Genomic DNA, 20,564 nt, shown 5'->3' on the forward strand with positions numbered 1-20,564 from the left:
TAGTAGTTGATTGATTCAAGTGTTAGCAGCTTAAGAAATTTTGCTAAAAATTCATTCAACCTGTTCTTATTAGAATCTTTTTTATTTTTTTAAAATTCTCTTAAGTAATATGCAGAAAAATAAATTTCAGATTTTAACTAATGAAAGTTAATACTTTTTCAAACTTACCTTGTCTGAATGTGAAAGTTGTTTGTTGTCCCTGTATGCTCATAATCATGAATGGCAGCAGCAAAGACCATTGCTAAAATTTCCAGTTCAGTGAGCCAGTGCTAGTAAATCACAGAAAGAATCTATTATATTCAAGAAATAAATACCATCTTTCCATTCTCTGAAAAGGACTTTCAGCGCACCGTGTTTAGGTAATCATATAAAATTATTTTTTATTTCTTTTAATTTTTTTCCTATTTTTACCTCCACTAATTGTGCATGATGGATGCTTCATGAGGTCAATGATTGTTTCATGGCATGTAAGTTCAAAATTCAGAATATAATCGTCCTTGCTAATTGAAAAAGGAGTAATTTCCTATTATTTAAAAAGTGAACCCGGCCGGGCGCAGGGGCTCAAGCCTGTAATCCCAGCACTTTGGGAGGCCGAGACGGGTGGATCACGAGGTCAGGAGATCAAGACCATCCTGGCTAACACGGTGAAACCCCGTCTCTACTAAAAAATACAAAAAACTAGCCGGGCGAGGTGGCGGGTGCCTGTAGTCCCAGCTACTCTGGAGGCTGAGGCAGGAGAATGGCGGGAACCCGGGAGACAGAGCTTGCAGTGAGCTGAGATCTGGCCACTGCACTCCAGCCTGGACGACAGAGCGAGACTCCGTCTCAAAAAAAATAAATAAATAAATAAATAAATAAATAAATAAAAAAAAAGTGAACCCTAACTGGATTTTGAATTTACAGCCATACATGTTTGGGTTCTTCTGAAATCAATTACAGTTTAGTGATTTTTAACATACAGCTCACGCAACATTAAAATGCCTTTTAGCCCAAGTGTTGTTGAACAATCTACTATGAAAAAAAATTTCATCTAAAACTTAAAAATATTCACTTCCTTACTAGAGACAGTGCACTTCATTTTCATGTTTAGAGATTTAGAAAAGTTTCTGAAATTCACAAAATTTTCTATTCATAACACATAAAAATGGCTGTGCAATTAACTTCAATAATGCTAAAAGAATAAATCCTTTCATGTAAAATCCATGACTATCCACTTTACATACATTCATCTTTCAGTTACTAACTAGATGATTTAACAAAAGTTCTCTGCTATTATTAGTTCATTTAGAAATAATTCAATAGTTTATTCATCACTCATATTTTGTAAAACCCTTATACTGCACTGCCCAATGTGGTAACCACATGTGACTATTTAAATTAAAAATAAAGAAAATTAAGTAAAATTAAATTCACTTTCCCAGTTACACTAGCCACATTACATATGCCTATTGGTCACATGTGACAAGTGGTTACCATATAGTACAGCAAAGACACAAACCATTTCCATCATCACAGCAAGTTCTATTAGAGAACACTATAAATAGATGGCACTTGATGGTAGGAATGTGGAATCCAAAATGCTATGAAGCTCACTCTGAGTGATCTTATTCTATACACTTAAAACAATAAAAGATCTTGCAAAGAACAACAGAAAGAGATCATGTAAACTTTGTGCACACTTGATAAAAGTTTGCAGAATAAAGATGCAATTTAAGAGCATAGACAGAAAGGCTAATTGGTGGCAGTGGATCTTGGGAAAAGGATGGAAAAAGATTGATAGTTAAGTGCAAGGATGGAGACAGAAGAATTTTAAATAGAAAGAGCAAATGTACAATCATACTATAAGGTCTGTATTAAAATAGAATTGTCAATAGTACAATTGTGTTGGAGAATCAAGTGAAGTGAAATTGAAGAATATGGAGAGTATGGAAAGAGTGAATGGGCTAATTTGATGAGAACTGATGAATTTAGATTTTGTGTAAAAGGTAAAGAAAGCCATTGTAGGTCCATGAGTCAAAAATGAAGGCAGTGACAATTGTTGAATTTCATAATACCAAAGCTATAATCTTATTAATCTTAGCTCCCTTTACATAACCTATCGTGATATTTGGCACATATTAGGAACTTAGTATTTGTTAAACTTCAATCAGCTAGTTTTGCATTAGAAAGAGGTAACAGTGGTAAGAGACCATGGGATCAGTCCTGGTTTTAAATCTCTATTAATCCTCAGGAAAATGAGTTATTTACCCTCTCAGCTACAGTTCTTGTGAGAATGGCATTAGTAACCTTTCCCCTATGGGGTTTAAGAAGAAGTTTTGAGTTAATGTATGCACTCTGCCTATCATGTCTTGTCATTTGGTAAAATAAAGAATAAATGGCATTTTGCTAGGAACTTACTATGTTAAATGCATTGATTAAGGCATTAAATCTGGGAAATAATAGTTAAAATATCATTAGTGATTGTAATTCAAGTACAAATGCCTCACAATCGGATGAGTGAAGCAGAAATAATTTTCAGAGCCAAAGGGAGTTAATATAACTAGCTATTCTGTGTTCATAGACACATTTAATTGTGAGTCATTAAAAGGAAGAAAGTGACCTTATAGAGGTCTGAATTGGGACTGAGCCTCCAATGTTCCCAATGAAACTATGGAACTATAAACACCATGAAATGAATAGCAATTGAAGTTAAACTAGTTTTGAGCCTTAGAAACCCATTGTTTTATTAAAGAAAACGATTTCTTTAAAAAAAAATCACTTATTTAAATTTTGGGGTGGGCTCAAATTACATATTTATAAATGTAGCTGTGGTTTTTAAAAGGCAGCATTCATTATCTACTATGATAATACAGAATATAAAGTGTAAATAGTAAAAAGAAATTAAATTAGAAAATCAGAGATGAAATTAATTAGTGATTGACTCATAAATATTTAAAATTATTATCTTGCTAGCTGTGAAAATTTATTATAAACATATTTCCTGTTTTTATTCTGGTTCATTTCTGCCTCCCACAAATAGTACTTTCTCCACAAATTCCCCTTACTTATTTCCACACAATGGACTAAATCATTAAGTTCCACTACAAACTAGTATAGGAAGAGAGAAACACTGAACTTTCACACTTAATTTAAAAACACAGCTACTTTGTATTAGCAAAAGTAGAATTCTGGACTGATTGTTAGTTTCTTAGCTGCTGATTCATTTTGTGCTAGTATCAAAAAGAATTCTAACTCAGAAAACAGGTGCTTAAATTCATAGATTTTATAAATGACTCCTGAGGGCAAGCCAGAGAGAATGAGGTTAAATCCTGTCACTCTTTCCAACTACAGCAGTGGTCAATACAAATCCAAATTTCTTCTGATTCCTAACAGGCAGCAATAAAGGGTTAAGATGATAAGTCATGAGCAATGCAGACACTGTATTTCATCAGAACTGTAGGTTGTATTTTGTCTGGAGAAATGCTCAGGTTGGCTTACTCTAGAGTGGGCAGTCATCAACTTATAAGGAGGCATTGACTGCTATTAGCCACATGTATTAAAACAGAAACAAAGGAAGGGAATTATTAACTGGACACTTTAGTTAGCTGGTCTCATTAAACTCTTATAACCACTTTATAAGATGGTTATATGTAAATATTTTATACCTATATATACAAAGCTGAATCCTAGAGAAATGGATCAACATTTCAAAGTTCACGTACCTATCTAGTGGCAGAGCAGGAATGCAAAACCAAATCTGTCTGATTTGAAAGTTTCTATTTCTTCCACGGATCACGATAGCATTCATTACATAAAGAAGGCAATATGCTGAACATATTCTTCTAAGGTTTCAAAAGTAGAATTTCTAGCTAATTTTACTATATGAATGGGTAAAGGCAAATAGAGTTTTGACTTAGGACTTATAATGTAATTTTCATATCTGAATTACTCAGGATGTGTGTGTGTGTGTGCCTGTGGGATAGAAAAAGTAAATATGTGTATTATACAAAGTATATATGTGTATTATATAAAGGGTGGGGAGAATTTCAAGTCAGAAAATCACATTTATTTCTTGATTCCTTGAGTATCTAAAAACACATAATTAACAACTCTTTTAGCTGGAATTTATGAGATTTGACACTATTTTTCTCTATTCCTTTGAATAGGCTGAAGAAGTTTGCTGTAAGTTACCAGTATAGAAAATTGGCATATTACAATTAATTAATGAAGGTATGTTAATAGCTATTATGTTTTAGGCACTAGGTTAGGTGCTTTACAAATGTGATTTTATTTACTCCTCATTTCCATTCTATAAGGTGGCTGGTACTATTAACTGCATTTTAGTGACAAGGGAAGCAATGTAGAGCTAGTGAATTAGAAAGTGGTGGGACATGGGTTTAAACTCCTGTCTGACTGCTTCCTGAGTCCACACTCTCTTTCCTCTTCCAAACACTATCATATTGGAAGCCATTTATAAGAACAGAATTTCCACATAATTGGTAGAAAGATATAGTGCTAAATGTACTGTAGACTAATCAGAGAAAAATGCAGTCATTCCAAAGTGTGGAAGAATGTTTCTGTGTAGTCAGTGCACTAAAAATTCCAAAGGAACTAGATGTAAAGTCATCTCTCTTCCCTGTACTCTTAGTATTAGAGAGAACGCAGTGCCAGGAACCCTCTAATGTAAATGTTTTCTAGCCAAGGCTCTTGGATAATTTCATATTCAAAGAGACATTTGAAGGTGGCTTGACAGCACTTTATAAAACATTTGTTCCTTAGCAAATGGACTGAGTTATTGCACATCACTGTCACCATGGCACAGGACTACAAATGAATCAAGCGACAAAAGGAGAGAGAGGGGGACAAGCAGGTGTATGAGCATCAACTCTCCTCTGCATTGTCTACTCCCAGACTTGAGGGCGTCCCTCATGACATTAACAAACAGAAGGACGATGGCTTAATTGCAATCCCTTTCAGGAATGGTCTTTAAAACATCTTGCAAATGACAACATGCATTAGTCTCCTGACAGTACTGGGCTGCTACCGGAGTGCTTCATAAATGTCACACTGATAGGGCCATCCTGAAATAGCAGGGCATCAACCAAAACACTAAAGTAGATGACCCAGTCTTCTTTATATCAAATCTGAGGGGTGAGAAAGAACTAAAGAGTTTTTGCTAATGAAAATTTCTATAAAGCTTTTTTGTTACAAAGAACCAACACATTCGTATACATGAAACGTAATAGTCACCTATCACTACTTTTTAATGTAGGCAAAACTTGTTAAAATAACCTTCCAAAAATTGTGAAGCTGACAGTGTAACCTAGTTTTGACAAAATAGTTAATACATTCATAAACTCATTTTGTCTTCCCTTTCTCCATCTATGGTAGAATTTCTCATTATTCTCTTTAGTTCAAATGTATTTTCTTGATTCTGGACAACACTAAAGGTCTACTACCAGACTATTTTTGTAATGGCCAAATTAATGTATGAGTAAAGAGCCCAGTGACACATTTTTGCTAAAGGATGAATATAATCAGAAAGTTACATTTATATTTGGTTAAGTCATAGCTCTCAGAAAGTGACTATGTGATCTTTGCTAACAACTTTAACTTTCTAGGAGTCATGCCAGGCTTGGCCAAATTCCCCAGTTTTACAGAGAAGTTGGAATGGCTTATTAGGTCCCACAAGAGTCTTCCTTATAATTCTGAGGGTAAAACCACATTGTAGATTTGATTTTCTCTGTTTACCAATTAATATGACACCCACGTCTCTTCAATGTCACCTTCACACCAGATGTTCTGAAGCTGATATAGGAGACTTTTATTTGACTCCCCTTTACACTTATAGCAAATGTTAAAAAAAAATGCATTCAAGCAGAAATATTTTTTGTAAATGACAAAATTCTGGTTGCCTCCTAGGTTGAAATGGCATTTTCTCACTACACTTCACAATTAAAGCAGGTGCTAGGATTTAAAAATCTCACATGGCCTGCTCCTTTTTTGAACCCAGGTCAGTTTGGCACCTTCACAGGAAGGTCAGTTCCTCACTTTTTACCTTCTGGGAATCACTGTGAGTTTTAAGACATTACAAAAATTCCCAGCTCTCTCAGAGTTCCTGTCATATACTCACTGTTATTTCAGGCTTTGCTTCGCTGAATCATTTAGTCACCCATTTATTGATTCATCAAATGCAAAGAAGAGGAAGGAAAATTTGGAAAAATTCACATGAATAATTTCCCCAAATCCCTATTAGAATTTGACTGTGACTAAGAGAGGAAAAGCGACTAAGGTCAGGTTAGGAGCACATAATGAGTGAGAACAGAGTGCTATAACTTTTATTCTAAAGACTTTTTCTCTAGGTCACTTTTTTTGGTTGATTCCAACCAAAAATTCATTTTGGAAAAAATGAATTTACAAACAAAAATGTTTGGTAGTCCAAATTGGGGGAAACATATATTTTTATTTGCCTCTGATTATCTTTTTTGCACTGACTTAAAGTATTTCTTGAAAAATGTATATTATAACCCATGAAGCTTCAAAAATCCAAACAATTATTATTTATACAACTTATTACTTTGAATACCTCTATGGGCATTAAAGAGACAATAGGAACTTACAGGAATGGAAGTTGATGCTTCCAAATGAACAAACCTCAGTTACAAAGACTATCTTACCATGATACCTGTGTGAAGCATTATGTAATGCACAGTTTGAGTGACATCAGCTGCATGAATCAAATTGTGATATGGATTTTTGTACTTGCTGTAACCAACTTCTAAAGCTTCTGCAAAGGTGATTAGGCAAGAAACAGGAATCTGTGGAAAGTAATAATTATAATTATATTTTGACCAAAAAAGTGGTACTAAATCAACTTGAGCACAGTTTGTCATGGAACATATTAGTGAGTCAGATGTGGACAATAGTTTCTTTATGTCAAATGTCGATTGTTCTGTAAAACCACTTCATGAACATGTTAGCTTTCATTCCCAAAAAGAAGGATTGTAACCCCCAAGTATTTAACTAGGACAGATTAAATAACTGACTTACTCGTACTATTACATTGAAATTTTAGTATCTTCCAGTGAGTAGGAAGGCTAGTTCTTAAAAGGTTAAATATTTCCAGTTACAATTAGTAGAGTCTAGTTTTTCTATCTTAATACAAAGAGGTTAAAATAGATTATCTCCCAGTACTTTACAGCTCTAAAAATGTGATTATTCTATAGGAAATGATGAAAATAATAAGCTACAGTCTGCTCAGTAGTCTGTATCAAATCTATTGCTTGGATGGTTCTAAATGAAGTTAATTAGAAGACCCTTCAATCTAATTTAAGAAAAGCTGGCAGTAAAGGTTCATTTTGTATTTTAAGAATGCTGGAGTAGTCATATTTCTTTAAGACATAGCTGCCAAACCCTATGTGAGTGTTTTGTGAATAAGTCAGGGGATGTTGGCAGCTTGCTGGAATGAGGCTATAGTGGTCTCATGATCTCTAGGTGGATATATAGATGTGTCAGTGAGTTGTGGAGAATGGTTCTATCATGTAAAGACCTCATCCCCTTAATTCTGTGACCTGCTAAGACATCCTAAAATGAATTGCTTAATTACTCAAATGTTTTGCATTTTCATTCTTATTCAAATAACCAATTCTAAGAGCATTTCACTTGTGTTCCATGTTTCTGACCTTGAAACGGTTGATAAGATCATATCTGGTAAACAGTTCATAAATCATAAACTTCAGACTATGCTCTCCACTTGCTTCATTTAGGGCAAATACATCAAAAGACCATTTATCAACATCCTGTAGAAAAGAGAATAAATACTTTAGGTGTCAATATAATAATGTTTCTATGAGAATTTATTCAAAAGATAAGGCATTGTACATTTAGCAGGTCATCTTTCAATTTAGCATGCCAAACTACACTTTGGGACAGGACCACTTAGTATCCATGGGTCCAGAAAATTGAGGCCATAATGCTGAATAAAGCACCAAACCTTTTCTTTAATCCCAAAGTTACTAAACTGATTTAATGCATTTGATAATACCATAATACTGTCATTATCTTTAATCTCTTTCCAACTTCCTGCCATAAATCATTTTCTCAGAGTGGACCTCAATTTAGCATAGAATTGCTAGTTACATAGGTGATGTCAATTGGGAAATACAGAAGAAATAGTGCCAGTTTTTCTTTCTTACTCACTTGCTACATTGCTTGAAATTTCACCATAAGAGTTTGCAGTTTGGCATAAAGTTTTGATATTTATGTCCTATTATAAGACATAAATATTGGCCCAGTGCGGTGGCTCACGCCTGTAATCGCAACACTTTGGGAGGCCGAAATGGGCTGATCACGAAGTCAGGAGTTTGAGACCAGCCTGACCAACATGGTGAAACCCGATCTCTACAAAAAATACAAAAGTTAGCCAGGTGTGGTGGTGCACGCCTGTAATCCCAGCTATTCAGGAGCCTGAGGCAGGAGAATCGCTTGAACCCAGGAGGCGGAGATTGCAGTGAGCCGAGATCCTGCCACTGCACTCCAGCCTGGGTGACAGAGTGAGAGTCCGTTTCCAAAAAGAAAGAAAGAAAGAAAAATAAATAAATATCATAGAGAGATAGAGTATACACTATAATTATTAAAAGGGTTTTTTTTACACTACTTTTCACCTATTATTATTTGCTCTATCTTTGGCTGACTTACTAATACTTTGCTCGAGGGACAGGTGGTGAGAAAAAGGAAGTGGGCCTTTTGATTGAGGAAGAAGATAGTAATACTCGTATTTCATGCAATTCCCTAGGGAAGCAAGCAGGCCAGAAGGGAAACTAGAAAGTACCCCATAACAGAGAGAGAGGGCGGTGAGCAGAGATAAACCACTCCAACTACCTCATGATTTTGCTTTGAAAATCTATAGAAGCACTGTAGTCCATTCTAATGGTTATCAGAAACTGCTAGCAAGAAGGCCTACTGTTTACACACATACAGTAGGTTTAGTATTGAACAGCAAGTGGGCAACATAAAGCTATGCATTAATTTTCTATTTGAGTAGGCATGTTTCAAATTTCATTCAACACATTTTTTCTGGAGGTCTACTCTATGTGCTATAATATGCTAGAACCAAATTAAAAATCTGATAAAAAGTATTTAGTCTCTTTTAAAAATGCTTCCTTCAAAAAATAATAGTAAGAGCTTCAAATGGTATTTTTAATCACTTGGAAACAAGCACCAATGAAATAGTTTTTGGTTTGCTTGTATGTCGTTATTAAATTCCTTGCATTTGGCCCTTATTTGATCCCCAAATGCTTGCTTTATCTCTTTATATATTAAAAGTTATTATAAGTTCTGTTAGAAGGCATTTTACATCAGTAAATCTCAAAGGAGGCCAACAAATCTTTTATCAAACTCCAAAGCTAACAAACAAGAGTTAGTCCAGACTCTTAGAAGGTTGCTATTTATATTTACAGCTCCAACTTGGGTGTTCCCACTGAGTAAAAGGTTAATTCTTTATTTCTTGAGAATTTTTTTATAAACCCTGATGATTTACATTTGTAAACTACTGCAGATGCTTGGATTTTATGTCATCAGATTGAGAACGAACGAGACAAAGAGGCTTTTCTGAAAATAAGAATTATTTAACTAAAACATTCTTTATTTGGTGATATTCCCTCTCTCAACCTGTTAGTTTATATCTTTTTTACTATATGACATGTTAGAAAAAATACTACATTCTCTCATACTAAAATATTTTGTTAGTTGGTTTTTAAGCGAAGATTCTTAAAATAAATAAAATAAAAATCAGTAATTTTCTTGCTCACTGTTAAGGAAATAATAGAGAAGGCAAAATCTCTCAAGAACTGAGGAATGATTAATATCCTTTAATGCAGTGGTCCTCAATATTTGGGCACCAGGAGCTAGTTGTGTGGAAGAAAATTTTTCCACAGGTCGAGTTGGGGTTGGGTGGTTTTGGAATGAAACTATTCCACCTCATCAGCAGTGCACAACCCTCACATGCACAGTTCACGATAGGGTTTGCGTTCCTATCAGAATCTAGTGTCAGGAGGCACTGCCTCTGATCTGACAGGAGGCAGAGAAACACAAATATAAAAAAGCACCAAAGAAAAATGAGCTATCTTTTAAAATTAATGAGATTAAAATCTAACATGCAGCAGAGAAAAAACAAATGCAAAGAAGATGCTTAAAAATTTTGAAAACACAAATTTAAAATTAAAAAGGAGTACGATAAGTCAGAAATAAATCAACCCAAGATCCGCTGCTGCCAATATCCTTTACATTCTTAGTTAATGCAGAAAAACCAACATGAAGTTGTTTTAGGAGACAATGTTAATTTCCCTTAACCAAATTAGGCAATAGAAACAAGGAATTTAGAAGGATGAACCTACAAAATGCCTCTGTAGAAATAACATTTAGAAACAAGGCACATGAACACCACACACACACACACACACACACACACACACACACACACACAAACATACACACACAATGGGGCATGTATGTGAGCCAACAACTTCACTCACTTCAGAGTTTCAACTCTGATTATTTCTAACATATGTAGCACTGCAATTGGGCCTTAGAATAGCGTAGCCACAGGAGAAGCCAAAGATAAGAGAGAGAAGTTTTTTTTTCTTTCTTGATTTTATCTTACATTTTGTATTTTTCAGACCTACAATCCTAAATAATTTCCTTCTATATGTTTTGTCATGTAAACATAATTGACTAAAACATCTTTTTATAACATGCATTTAACTCTTCCATAATACATTCATAACAAAATATGTACATTTTGACAAGTACTAGTGTCATTTCAAAATAAATTCAAGATCCCCATAAATAAAATTAAGGAAAAAAACACGTGTGTGTGCATACAAACATGCATATATATATATATACGTTGATATAGTTTGTGTAAATCAGTCATTTAAATCTACAATGAGTCATGATTTGGAACACAGTTCATTTTTTACATTGTTAGAATATGTTGAATTTTTTAACATTCTAAGATGTAGGCTGCAGTAAAGACCTATTCTCATTTTCTCCTAGCCTTTTTAAGAACATTTTTAAAATGACCATTTTATACATGAAAATAATGAAATGATTTCACCTTTAATGTTACGATGACAGCTGCTGGATATGCCAAACCAACCATATGATATGTTTTTCGGTACATCCTAAAAAAGACAAAAATAAGTGTATATATAAAACTTATTGGTTCAAAGTTTTCAACTATTTCTGAAACGTAAGGGAAGAGATTACTTTTGACATGTTCACCTCTTATCGTTAGTTACAGACTCCCTTTGTGCCAACAATGATAACTATAGTCACCTTTTACTAAACATCTACAATTTGACAATGTAATACATTCTCTATTCACAATCACCTTGTAAAGTTAATGTGACTTTAGTTTCCATGTAAAGATATCCTTCCCTGAACTCTATTGTATTAAAAGATGCACTACACTTTGCATATGCAACAACTTTCTAACATGCCAACATATCCCTGACAGCAGAACATTCTTGTTTTGTGTCCATTTATATGACAAAATTTTTAGTCTGGAAGCTAAATGTCATTAAAATATTTCCTTTATATTTTTATATTAAAATTATAGTGGCGGAGATGTAGTGTCATCAGAATTTACATAGCTCCCTTCTTTTATTTAATGATATTGGGAAATTCATATCAGCAAAAATTATTTAAGTTTGTTCAAATTGTCATTCAATATTAAGAAAGGTTATTCAGAAAGAAAACAAGGTTATTTTCATTTCCATAATAGTATCAATAACAAAAATGGTTTTTTGTTTTTGTTTTGTGTTTCTGTTTTTTTTTTTTTTTTCCTTGGGATGGAGTCTTGCTCTGTCGTGGAGGCTACAGTGCAGTGGTGTGATCTCCGCTCACTGCAAGCTCCGCCTCCTGGGTTCAAACAATTCTCCTGCCTCAGTCTCCTTAGTAGCTGGGATTACAGGCACATGTCACCATGCCCAACTTATTTTTGTATTTTTAGTAGAGACAGGGTTTCACCATGTTGGTCAGGCTGGTCTCAAACTCCTAACCTCATGATCCGCCCACCTCGGCCTCCCAATGTGCTGGAATTACAGGTGTGAGCCACCACACCGAGCCAACAAAAGTGTTTTTAATAATCAGTGATTTGATTTTTTTTTTTTATCTTCTGCTGGGCAACCCAAATAGCATAAACCAAATATAAGAACCCCCTCCATGAATTCATGTGAGAAAAGAATCAATATGATAGCCTAGTATGTGATATAGCAATAGTGCTTCTATTCGGGACTCTGAAAGAAACATGTTTCCTCCTCCAAGGCCTGGGAAGAAAGAATTCAATTGATTTTTAATCATGTCCTTTAATTTTTATATCAAGTTAGTCCACAACAAGCTGAATTTCTAGGCTATATCTGTAAATTCTCCCTACAAAAGGCCTGGAGAATGCCACAGCTTAATTAAATATGAAAAATATGTTCAATGTAAGAAATGGTCACATGGACAATATTCTACGTCTTTTATAAAACCGCTATAGAAGATACTAAATTTTTTGATTCAATGTTCCTTATGTTAAAAATGCAGGGGACATATTACTCAGTTTCTATGTAAAAGTCATCATTTGTTAAAGATAATCAAAGCTCAGCAATTTATCATGTTTTCCTGTTAAGTCTTGACTTGTTGGAAGTTCAGAATGAAAATATTGTGTTTAATTACATCTCTTGCCTAGGTTTTCTTGATGAAGTATCTCTTCATTTTATTCTAGAGACCTTAAGCACAAAGGTTTCATGCTTCCACTTTATGTTTATTTTAAATAATCATAAATTATTTTTGGATGTGGGTGATTAGGTAGAATAAGAAATTATCCTATATCTCTATTAAAAGATTTTAGAACAGTTAAAACTAAGAATACTTATATTAACTACTTCATTGATATAGGTATAATTATTCTAATCTTGCAGAGCAAGGAAACTACTAATCATACTATACAAGATCTAGAATAATTACTATCGACAATGATACTTAGGTTTTTTTTGGAAACAGTCTTTTCCATCTGTTTCTAGTCATTACCATTAATACTAAAAAATGGAGGTGCAGAGGAAATTGAAGGATGATGAACAGGGAAAAGGGTCAATATAAAAATCATTCAGGATTAAGAAATTTTAAAATGTTAATTAATGTTAACTTGACTTGACTTCATGGCACAGAAAGGCAAAGAGAACACACGCTTTGAATCACATGTTAGCCACTCACTGCTGTGTGACCTTTGAAAATTATTTAATGTCACTCATTTGTAAAACAAGAATCATAATAAGCTTTTTGTGAAGAGTAAATGATTCTCAATACAAGAAAGTCATCTTTTTTTTAAATTATTGTAACTGTTCTCATTACTTTGCAGCCAATATCATTGGTTCGAAATCTTATATCTTTAGAGCTCTCTGGCCTCAATCGGACCTCTAGTGCTACTGAGTTTCTTAAACCTGGGGTAGGTTGAGAAATGAATACTAATATACTTTCCCATTACATGGAATGTAAAGGAAGACAAAGAGGATTACCCTTCCAAAGAGAGAGCAAAACTTTCCCATTATCATACTTTTCTAATTCTATAATCAGGAATAGAATTCTAGGATGGAAAATTAGAAATAGTAAACTAAGATGACTCATCCTTGAATTAGAATGAGCATCAGAGATATCTTAACCTAGTTGTCTCACACTTTAGTAAACAGGTGGTATATTACAAGTTTCTGAAAAATGATAGTGAATTCCCTGGGCTCTAAAGGTGGTGAAAGTCTAACTGGAAATGTAGTGCATTATTTTTGGAAGTTTCCATAATAGTTACAAGATATAATTCAAAAACTCCTTAAAAAATACTATTTTAAGGCCAGGCACAGTGACTCAACGCCTGTAATCCCAAAACTTTGAGAGGCCGAGGCGGGTGAATCACCTGAGGTCAGGAGTTCGAGACTAGCCTGGCCAACATGGGAAACCCTGTCTCTACTAAAGATACAAAAAAATTAGCCAGGTGTGGTGGCACGAGCCTGTAATCCCAGCAGGAGAATCTCCTGAACTCGGGAGGCGGAGGTTGCAGTAAGCCGAGATCACGCCACTGCACTCCAGCCTGTGTGACACAGCCAGTCTCCGTCTCAAAGAAAAACAAAACAAAACAAACAAACAAACATAAAACAACACTATTTTATACTAGGCACTCTGAGAGGCAACAGACTTATTCAGTGGAAGGCAAGGAAAATATTGCTGCTGTTTCACAGGGCTTATTCCAGTGGTGAGGAGAAATGAAATATAAGAGACAATACATGATTACAAACAAGGATAAGTGCTGGGAGGTAAACCACTGGCTGGGGGCAGCAATAGTGAGGAACAGCATAGAGTGATCCGGGAAGACCTCTGGAAAGGTAAAAGGGCCAGCCCGCTATGTTGAAGGGTGGGGAGAACCACTTCTGACAGAGAAAATAACAGGATGAATGGCTCCAAGGCAGGAAAGAGCTTACAAATGTTCTTGAAATTGAAATCAGGCTGGTATAGGTGTTCAGTCAAGGATGAAGGTTGCAGTATATGAGGCTAGAAAGCTAAATGGGACCTAACCAGGCTCAAGTGAATTGAGAAACCCTCTGGTGGTTTGAAGCTTAAGAATGAGAGGAATTAGGCCGGGCGTGGTGGTTCACGCCTGTAATCCCAGCACTTTGGGAGACCTAGGCGGGTAGATCATGAGATCAGGAGATCGAGACCATCCTGGCTAACATGGTGAAACCCCGTCTCTACCAAAAAAAATACAAAAAATTAGCTGGGCGTGGTGGCTGGCGCCTCTAGTCCCAGCTGCGCAGGAGGCTGAGGCAGGAGAATGGCGTGAACCCGGCAGGCGGAGCTTGCAGTGAGCCGAGATCGCGCCACTGTACTCCAGCCTGGGCGACAGAGCGAGACTCCATCAAAAAAAAAAAAGAAGAAGAAGAATGACAGGAACTAATTTGTATTCTAAAAACATCACTGTGGAATGGCTTGGTTGGGGTGGGCAAGTGAGGAGGAGAGGAGTCTAGTTAGAAAGTTACTGTCATATTTCTGAAGACAGATAGTGGAGGCTTAGATTGTGGTTGCAGGAGTGGAGATGAGGAAGTGAGTGGATTCAGAACGCATGTGGGTAAGTAAGTGCCAGGGCTTGCCAGGGAATTGAATCTTGGGAGGAAGCGTTTAAAGGAAGAAGCAACAAGAATTCAAGTAGACTCAGTTGTCAGGATTGAAGATGATCACTTTTGAAAAGTTCCAATAAACTTGTCCCACTATTTTTAGGCACCTACTAGTGGGGATTCAACAGTGATTAAAAAAAGACTTTATTTCCATATGTTCTTAGCACACTGATTTCTTAAAGACTGCTTACTAATTTAGTTACCTGAAGTACAATTTTATACTTTTATAGGCTACTAAAAAATTTTACTTTTATAGGCTACTAAATAAAATTTTATACTTTTATAGGCTACTAAATAAACATATGAAAAAATGGAAATTTAGCATATTCATATATTTTATGTATTATAACCTTCTCTTGAATGGAAATGGAAATTCTGTTGATCTTCCTCCACAGTTTACATTTTTTCCCAGTTTGCCAAGTTCTGCAATTTTTTTTTAAACAAAGAAGACAAAATATACATTTCTTTAGCAAATCAAACATACTCTCATGTTTCATCTGTGATTCTCTCACAGATTTTCTGATGTACTATTTAGATATTTTTAATTTGGTGCTAGAGAAAAGTCATCTTCTTTAAATTGTGTAGTGTATTTAACCATCTTTAAGTTTTATAATACATTTCTTGCCATGTATTCTCATTTACACTTATAGAAATTCAAATGTGCTTTCCATTGTCCCTTTAGCAGAAGAAAATTAAAGTCTGTAATGTTTATTAACAGTAATACCTAGAGATATCAGAAGATGAGAAATAATGCATTTTCTCTAAAATTTAATTTTAAGCATATTGGCAAAATGTTCTCTGTTTCTCAACTTTACTAGTTTCTAAAATATTCAAATAATCGTTCTATATATAATTTCATATAATTATTTTTTAATCTAAGGGATTTCTGATAACTACTTTTCAGTTTTGTCAAACATAAAATGTCTATTTTGGGTCTTTTGTAGTTTTAGTCCTAGGAAATATCTTGTTTCCTAGATGGAAAAAATAAGCTGTATTCCTAAGGACTGAAAGAACGTAAAATTGGGTCATATTAACATATATTTCACGTTGAAAACTCTGATGAGATAACTAGGCATTTCTAGGGGCCATCAAATATCCCTTGCTTCAGTGACAGAAATGTTGGGGGAAAAAAAAAAAAAAAAAAAAAACTATCAAAAGTGAGCACGAGAGGGATTTCCTCCATTATGGAAAGATGGGAAGTGAATGGTCTTTTATCTTTAGGGCAGAGGAAGACCTAAGTGATCTTGACATGTAGATTGCTACCCAATGTAGAATGTATTTTATGAAATGTTACGTTTTATTCAGGTAAAATTAGTTGTGTAACATACACATGTATCAGAACTGGTTTTAAACAGTTGTTCACAAAGGTTCATTTGAGGAGAAAGGTCATTCAAAAGTCTTTGCTTTCAGTCTTCATGTCAACTTAAAATAAATAAAAAGGGCCGGGCACGGTGGCTCAAGCCTGTAATCCCAGCACTTTGGGAGGCCGAGACGGGCGGATCACGAGGTCAGGAGATCGAGACCATCCTGGCTAACACGGTGAAACCCCGTCTCTACTAAAAATACAAAAACTAGCTGGGCGAGGTGGCGGCTGCCTGTAGTCTCAGCTACTCGGGAGGCTGAGGCAGGAGAATGGCGTAAACCCGGGAGGCAGAGCTTGCAGTGAGCTGTGATCAGGCCACTGCACTCCAGTCCGGGCGACAGAGCAAGACTCCGCCTCAAAAAAATAAATAAAAAATAAAAAATAAAAAAATAAAATAAATAAAAAGAATGCATCCGTGACCAGGTGTTTTTGTTATAGGTAAGTTCATCATAAAGTCCCAAATTTGTTCATTCTAGTTATAATTATGATTACAGTTTTCCTCAATAAGTGAAATATAGACTGCTCATACCTTTTATAAAATGAATGTATCTGCTGCCTTTCAAATATTATTGTCTTGAGATGCCAACAATTTCACTTACCTTTCCACAAAAATTCCAGCTTGAACAGCATGCACAATGCTCCGAAATTTTGGTTTTTCCTCAGGTTTCTTTTTTGTCATCCCCATTTTCCGTGTAAAGGTAGAAGCCAACCAGTCCCGGACTTCAGATGGGACTGAGTCAGTCTGAATGTCACTGAGCTCATCTTCAGTGTCCAGAAGTCTTCTACAAAAATTTATACAGATTAAACATTTTTAAAAAGTGAAGAAAAACTAATAACAGGAAAACGAGGATTGCAATGGACTTTAAAATATAGCCAATACCGCTCTGTTTATTCCTTAATATGTACTCTCTAAAGAAAAAAAAATTCATTAACATTTGGAAAGCTCTTAATTTCTCAAATTGATCATATGAAGGCAACAACTAATAGATTTTGCATTTGCTGCTTTCCAAACATTTCAGCACAATGATATACCAGTCTGGAGGTACCGACTGTTAATATCTTTAGTGTGCTATTCTGATAATGAATAAAACTAAGGAAAGATAGGGAAGAGAATTCGTAAGCAGATGTCTGCTATTAAAACAAGCAACTGGAATGGAAAGAATAAAGGGGGATTGAATCTATAATAGCTGTCATATACTTAATAATCTTGTGTATATCTTACATATAGTACATGATATTTCAATAAGGCTTTGCAATGTATAAAAGTCATTCACAGGTACTATTTCATTGGATAAGTACCCCTAAATTTTAGGAAAATAACAGCTTAAGTGCTCTCATCCATTCTATCAATATCACAGACTTTAAAAGTGAAAAATAAAAGAATGAAAACACATGAAAATAAATAGATTATGTTTAAAGCACATTTCAGGTGACCAGTGGGTGGAGATCTCATGGGTTTAGAACTGCTGGCCAAGGAAATCAACCCAGTGAGTGAGGTAGTGAACAGGAACTGAAACAATGACCACGCTCTGTATAAGCTCCAGGTAGATAAAATTGACTGGACTGCTGAGTAATAACAGCCGCCATTAAAGAGGAAACTCAGGAAACATCGTTATTTTAAGGCCAGTCAACTTCAGCTGTCAAGAACTTCCTAAAGGTCTGAACTGGCAACATCCCAGAGGCTCCCCACCAAATACAGAAACAGCTTACAGTTGAACTTTGCCTCCAGGAGGAACACAGGCTGCTCTGCCTGCCATTTGACTCAGTTCTTTCCCTATCTGTGCACCAATCTAAAAACTCATTGGCACATGTTAGCTTTAACCTTTGGGTTTCATCTGCTTTTGAAAATCTCTTTGCACAGACCTAGGCCTAAGGTTTATGAGCCGATGTTGGAAGGTGGACAGAAATTGTTGTACATGCTAATGCCTCAGAAACAAGGCACAGGCCATCTCAAGAAGCAGGGACAAAACAAAGGACAAAAAACAGGAGGTCTCCACAAAGAACTCAGTCTGGCCAAAGAGAGGCTCAAAAGGTAATATGCAGAAGAGGAACTCTTCATGTTCCTTTAAATGACCTCCCGTATATGCTGCTGTTTCCTATAAACCTGCAGAAAATAGTCATTTGCCAATATTTCTTTTCCATGGTATTAAATAAGCATGAATGTATTTATGAAATACCTACCAAAAAAAAATAAACATAAGTTCTGGAGTCACAAAGATACATGTATACCTCTAAAGATTAAAAAGATTTAGAGTTGAATGTTAATACTGATTAATACTTACTTTATACGATTTTTAACTTTCTTTCTGATCTTACATTTGGATGGTTTTGATTTACCCCTAAAACACTGAACTAGAAAATTAAAGCAAAATAGTTTGTTTTTCTTTTTGCCCATTTGAAATTAGATTCCCTAGCCCATTTCAGCAAGTCACTAAACTACATGGTTTGAAAATTTCACTACTTTAAAGATTATGCCATTTCTACTATCTCTTATGTAGTGATCAAATACAGGGTAGGTAGGACAGGTGGAATAAGAATCATTGTGGTGTAATCTTGTGATGTCACCGTGCTCCAAGCATTCCACTGCAGCCTAGTTTTGTCAGCTAATCTCCTTAGAATGACAGAAACCTGGCTGATGGTGCCAATTCCTCCACAGTAAATTTCATGTTGATGGCTTTAGGGCTATATGTCCTATTCTCATAAATGATCCAAGAGAGATCATCAAACATAACAAAACCAGCACATGAAAGTGATATTCCACATAGTAGAGTAGTACTTAGGAGGCTGGAAATCCTTAGTCATGATGTATGAGGTCATTTACTGAGAAGAGAGTGAATATAATTTTAGGGAGAAAGAATGATATGGATTAATTAGGGACACACAAATAAAGGACGAGAGTGTGTTAAGGGAAGAGCATGGAATATGCTATTGTACAACTTGAAAAGGGAATCTTGAAAAGGCAACAACTACCTCCATGAAGTTTAGTTTTATGTGTCACCATAGGTAGGTTATGGTGGCCAGTTGTTTGGTCAAACACCAATTTAAATATTGCTGTGAAAGTATTTTTTAGACGTGATTAAAACTTAAATCAGTAGACTTTGAGTAAAGCAGATTATCCTCTAAATTATGGGTAAGCCTCATCTAATCAGTTGAAAACCTTAAGAAAAAAGATTAAGGTCCCCCAAAGAGAAAGGAATTCAGCTTCCAGAACGCCTTTGAAATCAAGAATGCAACTACGACTCCTGCCAGGGTTTCCAGCCTGCCAGTTTGCTTTGCAAATTTCAGACTTGCCAGCACCAATAATCACATGAGCCTCTTCCTTAAAATACATATCTCGCTCTCTCCTCTCTTCTCTCTCTCTCTCTATCTCGTGTGTGTGTGTGTGTGTGTGTGTGTGTGTGTTGTGTACCTGTTGGTTTGGATAAGAAATAATCTTTCCATCATTTATGAATGCTGTGTGATAACTACCAGTGTAGGTTATAAATAAAGTAGAATATAAAGACTCAGTTCTCTATTAATATTCATTTAATAGAACATACCAGTCCTATTTCTCATGTAAAAATCCTATTTGCAATGAACTAAAATGCCTTTTTCGCAATTATAAATCTAAACACCATACTGTTTAAACATTACAGAATTATTGTCAAACTAAATGAAGTGATTAAAAATGGAAAAAATGAGAATGATCCCTTCTTAGGTGGAACTTATATTTTAAAAGAAAGACTAAAAATAAAATAAGGATTGTGATATAGGTTAATTATGAGAGGAAACACTACTTTACATAAGATGATCATAGTTAAAACCCGAACAATGAGAAAGTATTAGATATCGGAAAGTCTGGGGGAAGTCTGTTCTATCTATTCCAGATAGAAACAAGGGCAAGTACAAAGGCCTGAGGCATGATCAGTATTGGCATGTTTGAGGAACAGAAAGGAGGCCAAATGTGGCTAGAGTATACTGAGTGAGAGAGTGACTCAAGTTGGGAGGCAAACATAGGTATAAGTCAGCTAATAGCAGGCCTT

At 35.3% G+C, this 20,564-nt stretch overlaps 1 protein-coding gene across 9 annotated transcripts in view; it reads right to left on the reverse strand.

The window, feature by feature from the left end:
• The window catches only part of PDE1A (phosphodiesterase 1A), a 404,293-nt gene that overhangs the window by 90,894 nt on the left and 292,835 nt on the right, over positions 1-20,564 (reverse strand). For 6 of the 9 annotated variants that reach the window (XM_023212370.2, XM_023212377.2, XM_023212368.2 and 3 more), the window contains 5 exons: positions 17,142-17,324; positions 11,096-11,162; positions 7,662-7,778; positions 6,657-6,797; positions 169-269 (listed from right to left, as the gene is read on the reverse strand). In XM_023212370.2, coding sequence (XP_023068138.1) covers positions 169-269; positions 6,657-6,797; positions 7,662-7,778; positions 11,096-11,162; positions 17,142-17,324 — 609 coding nt within the window. Of the gene's footprint in view, positions 1-168; positions 270-6,656; positions 6,798-7,661; positions 7,779-11,095; positions 11,163-17,141; positions 17,325-18,824; positions 19,087-20,564 lie in introns of those variants that run through there. The other 3 variants (XM_023212375.2, XM_023212374.2, XM_023212376.2) reach the window with 2 other exon arrangements.

Source organism: Piliocolobus tephrosceles, chromosome 11, assembly GCF_002776525.5.
Source record: "Piliocolobus tephrosceles isolate RC106 chromosome 11, ASM277652v3, whole genome shotgun sequence".
Classification (NCBI taxonomy): domain Eukaryota; kingdom Metazoa; phylum Chordata; class Mammalia; order Primates; family Cercopithecidae; genus Piliocolobus; species Piliocolobus tephrosceles.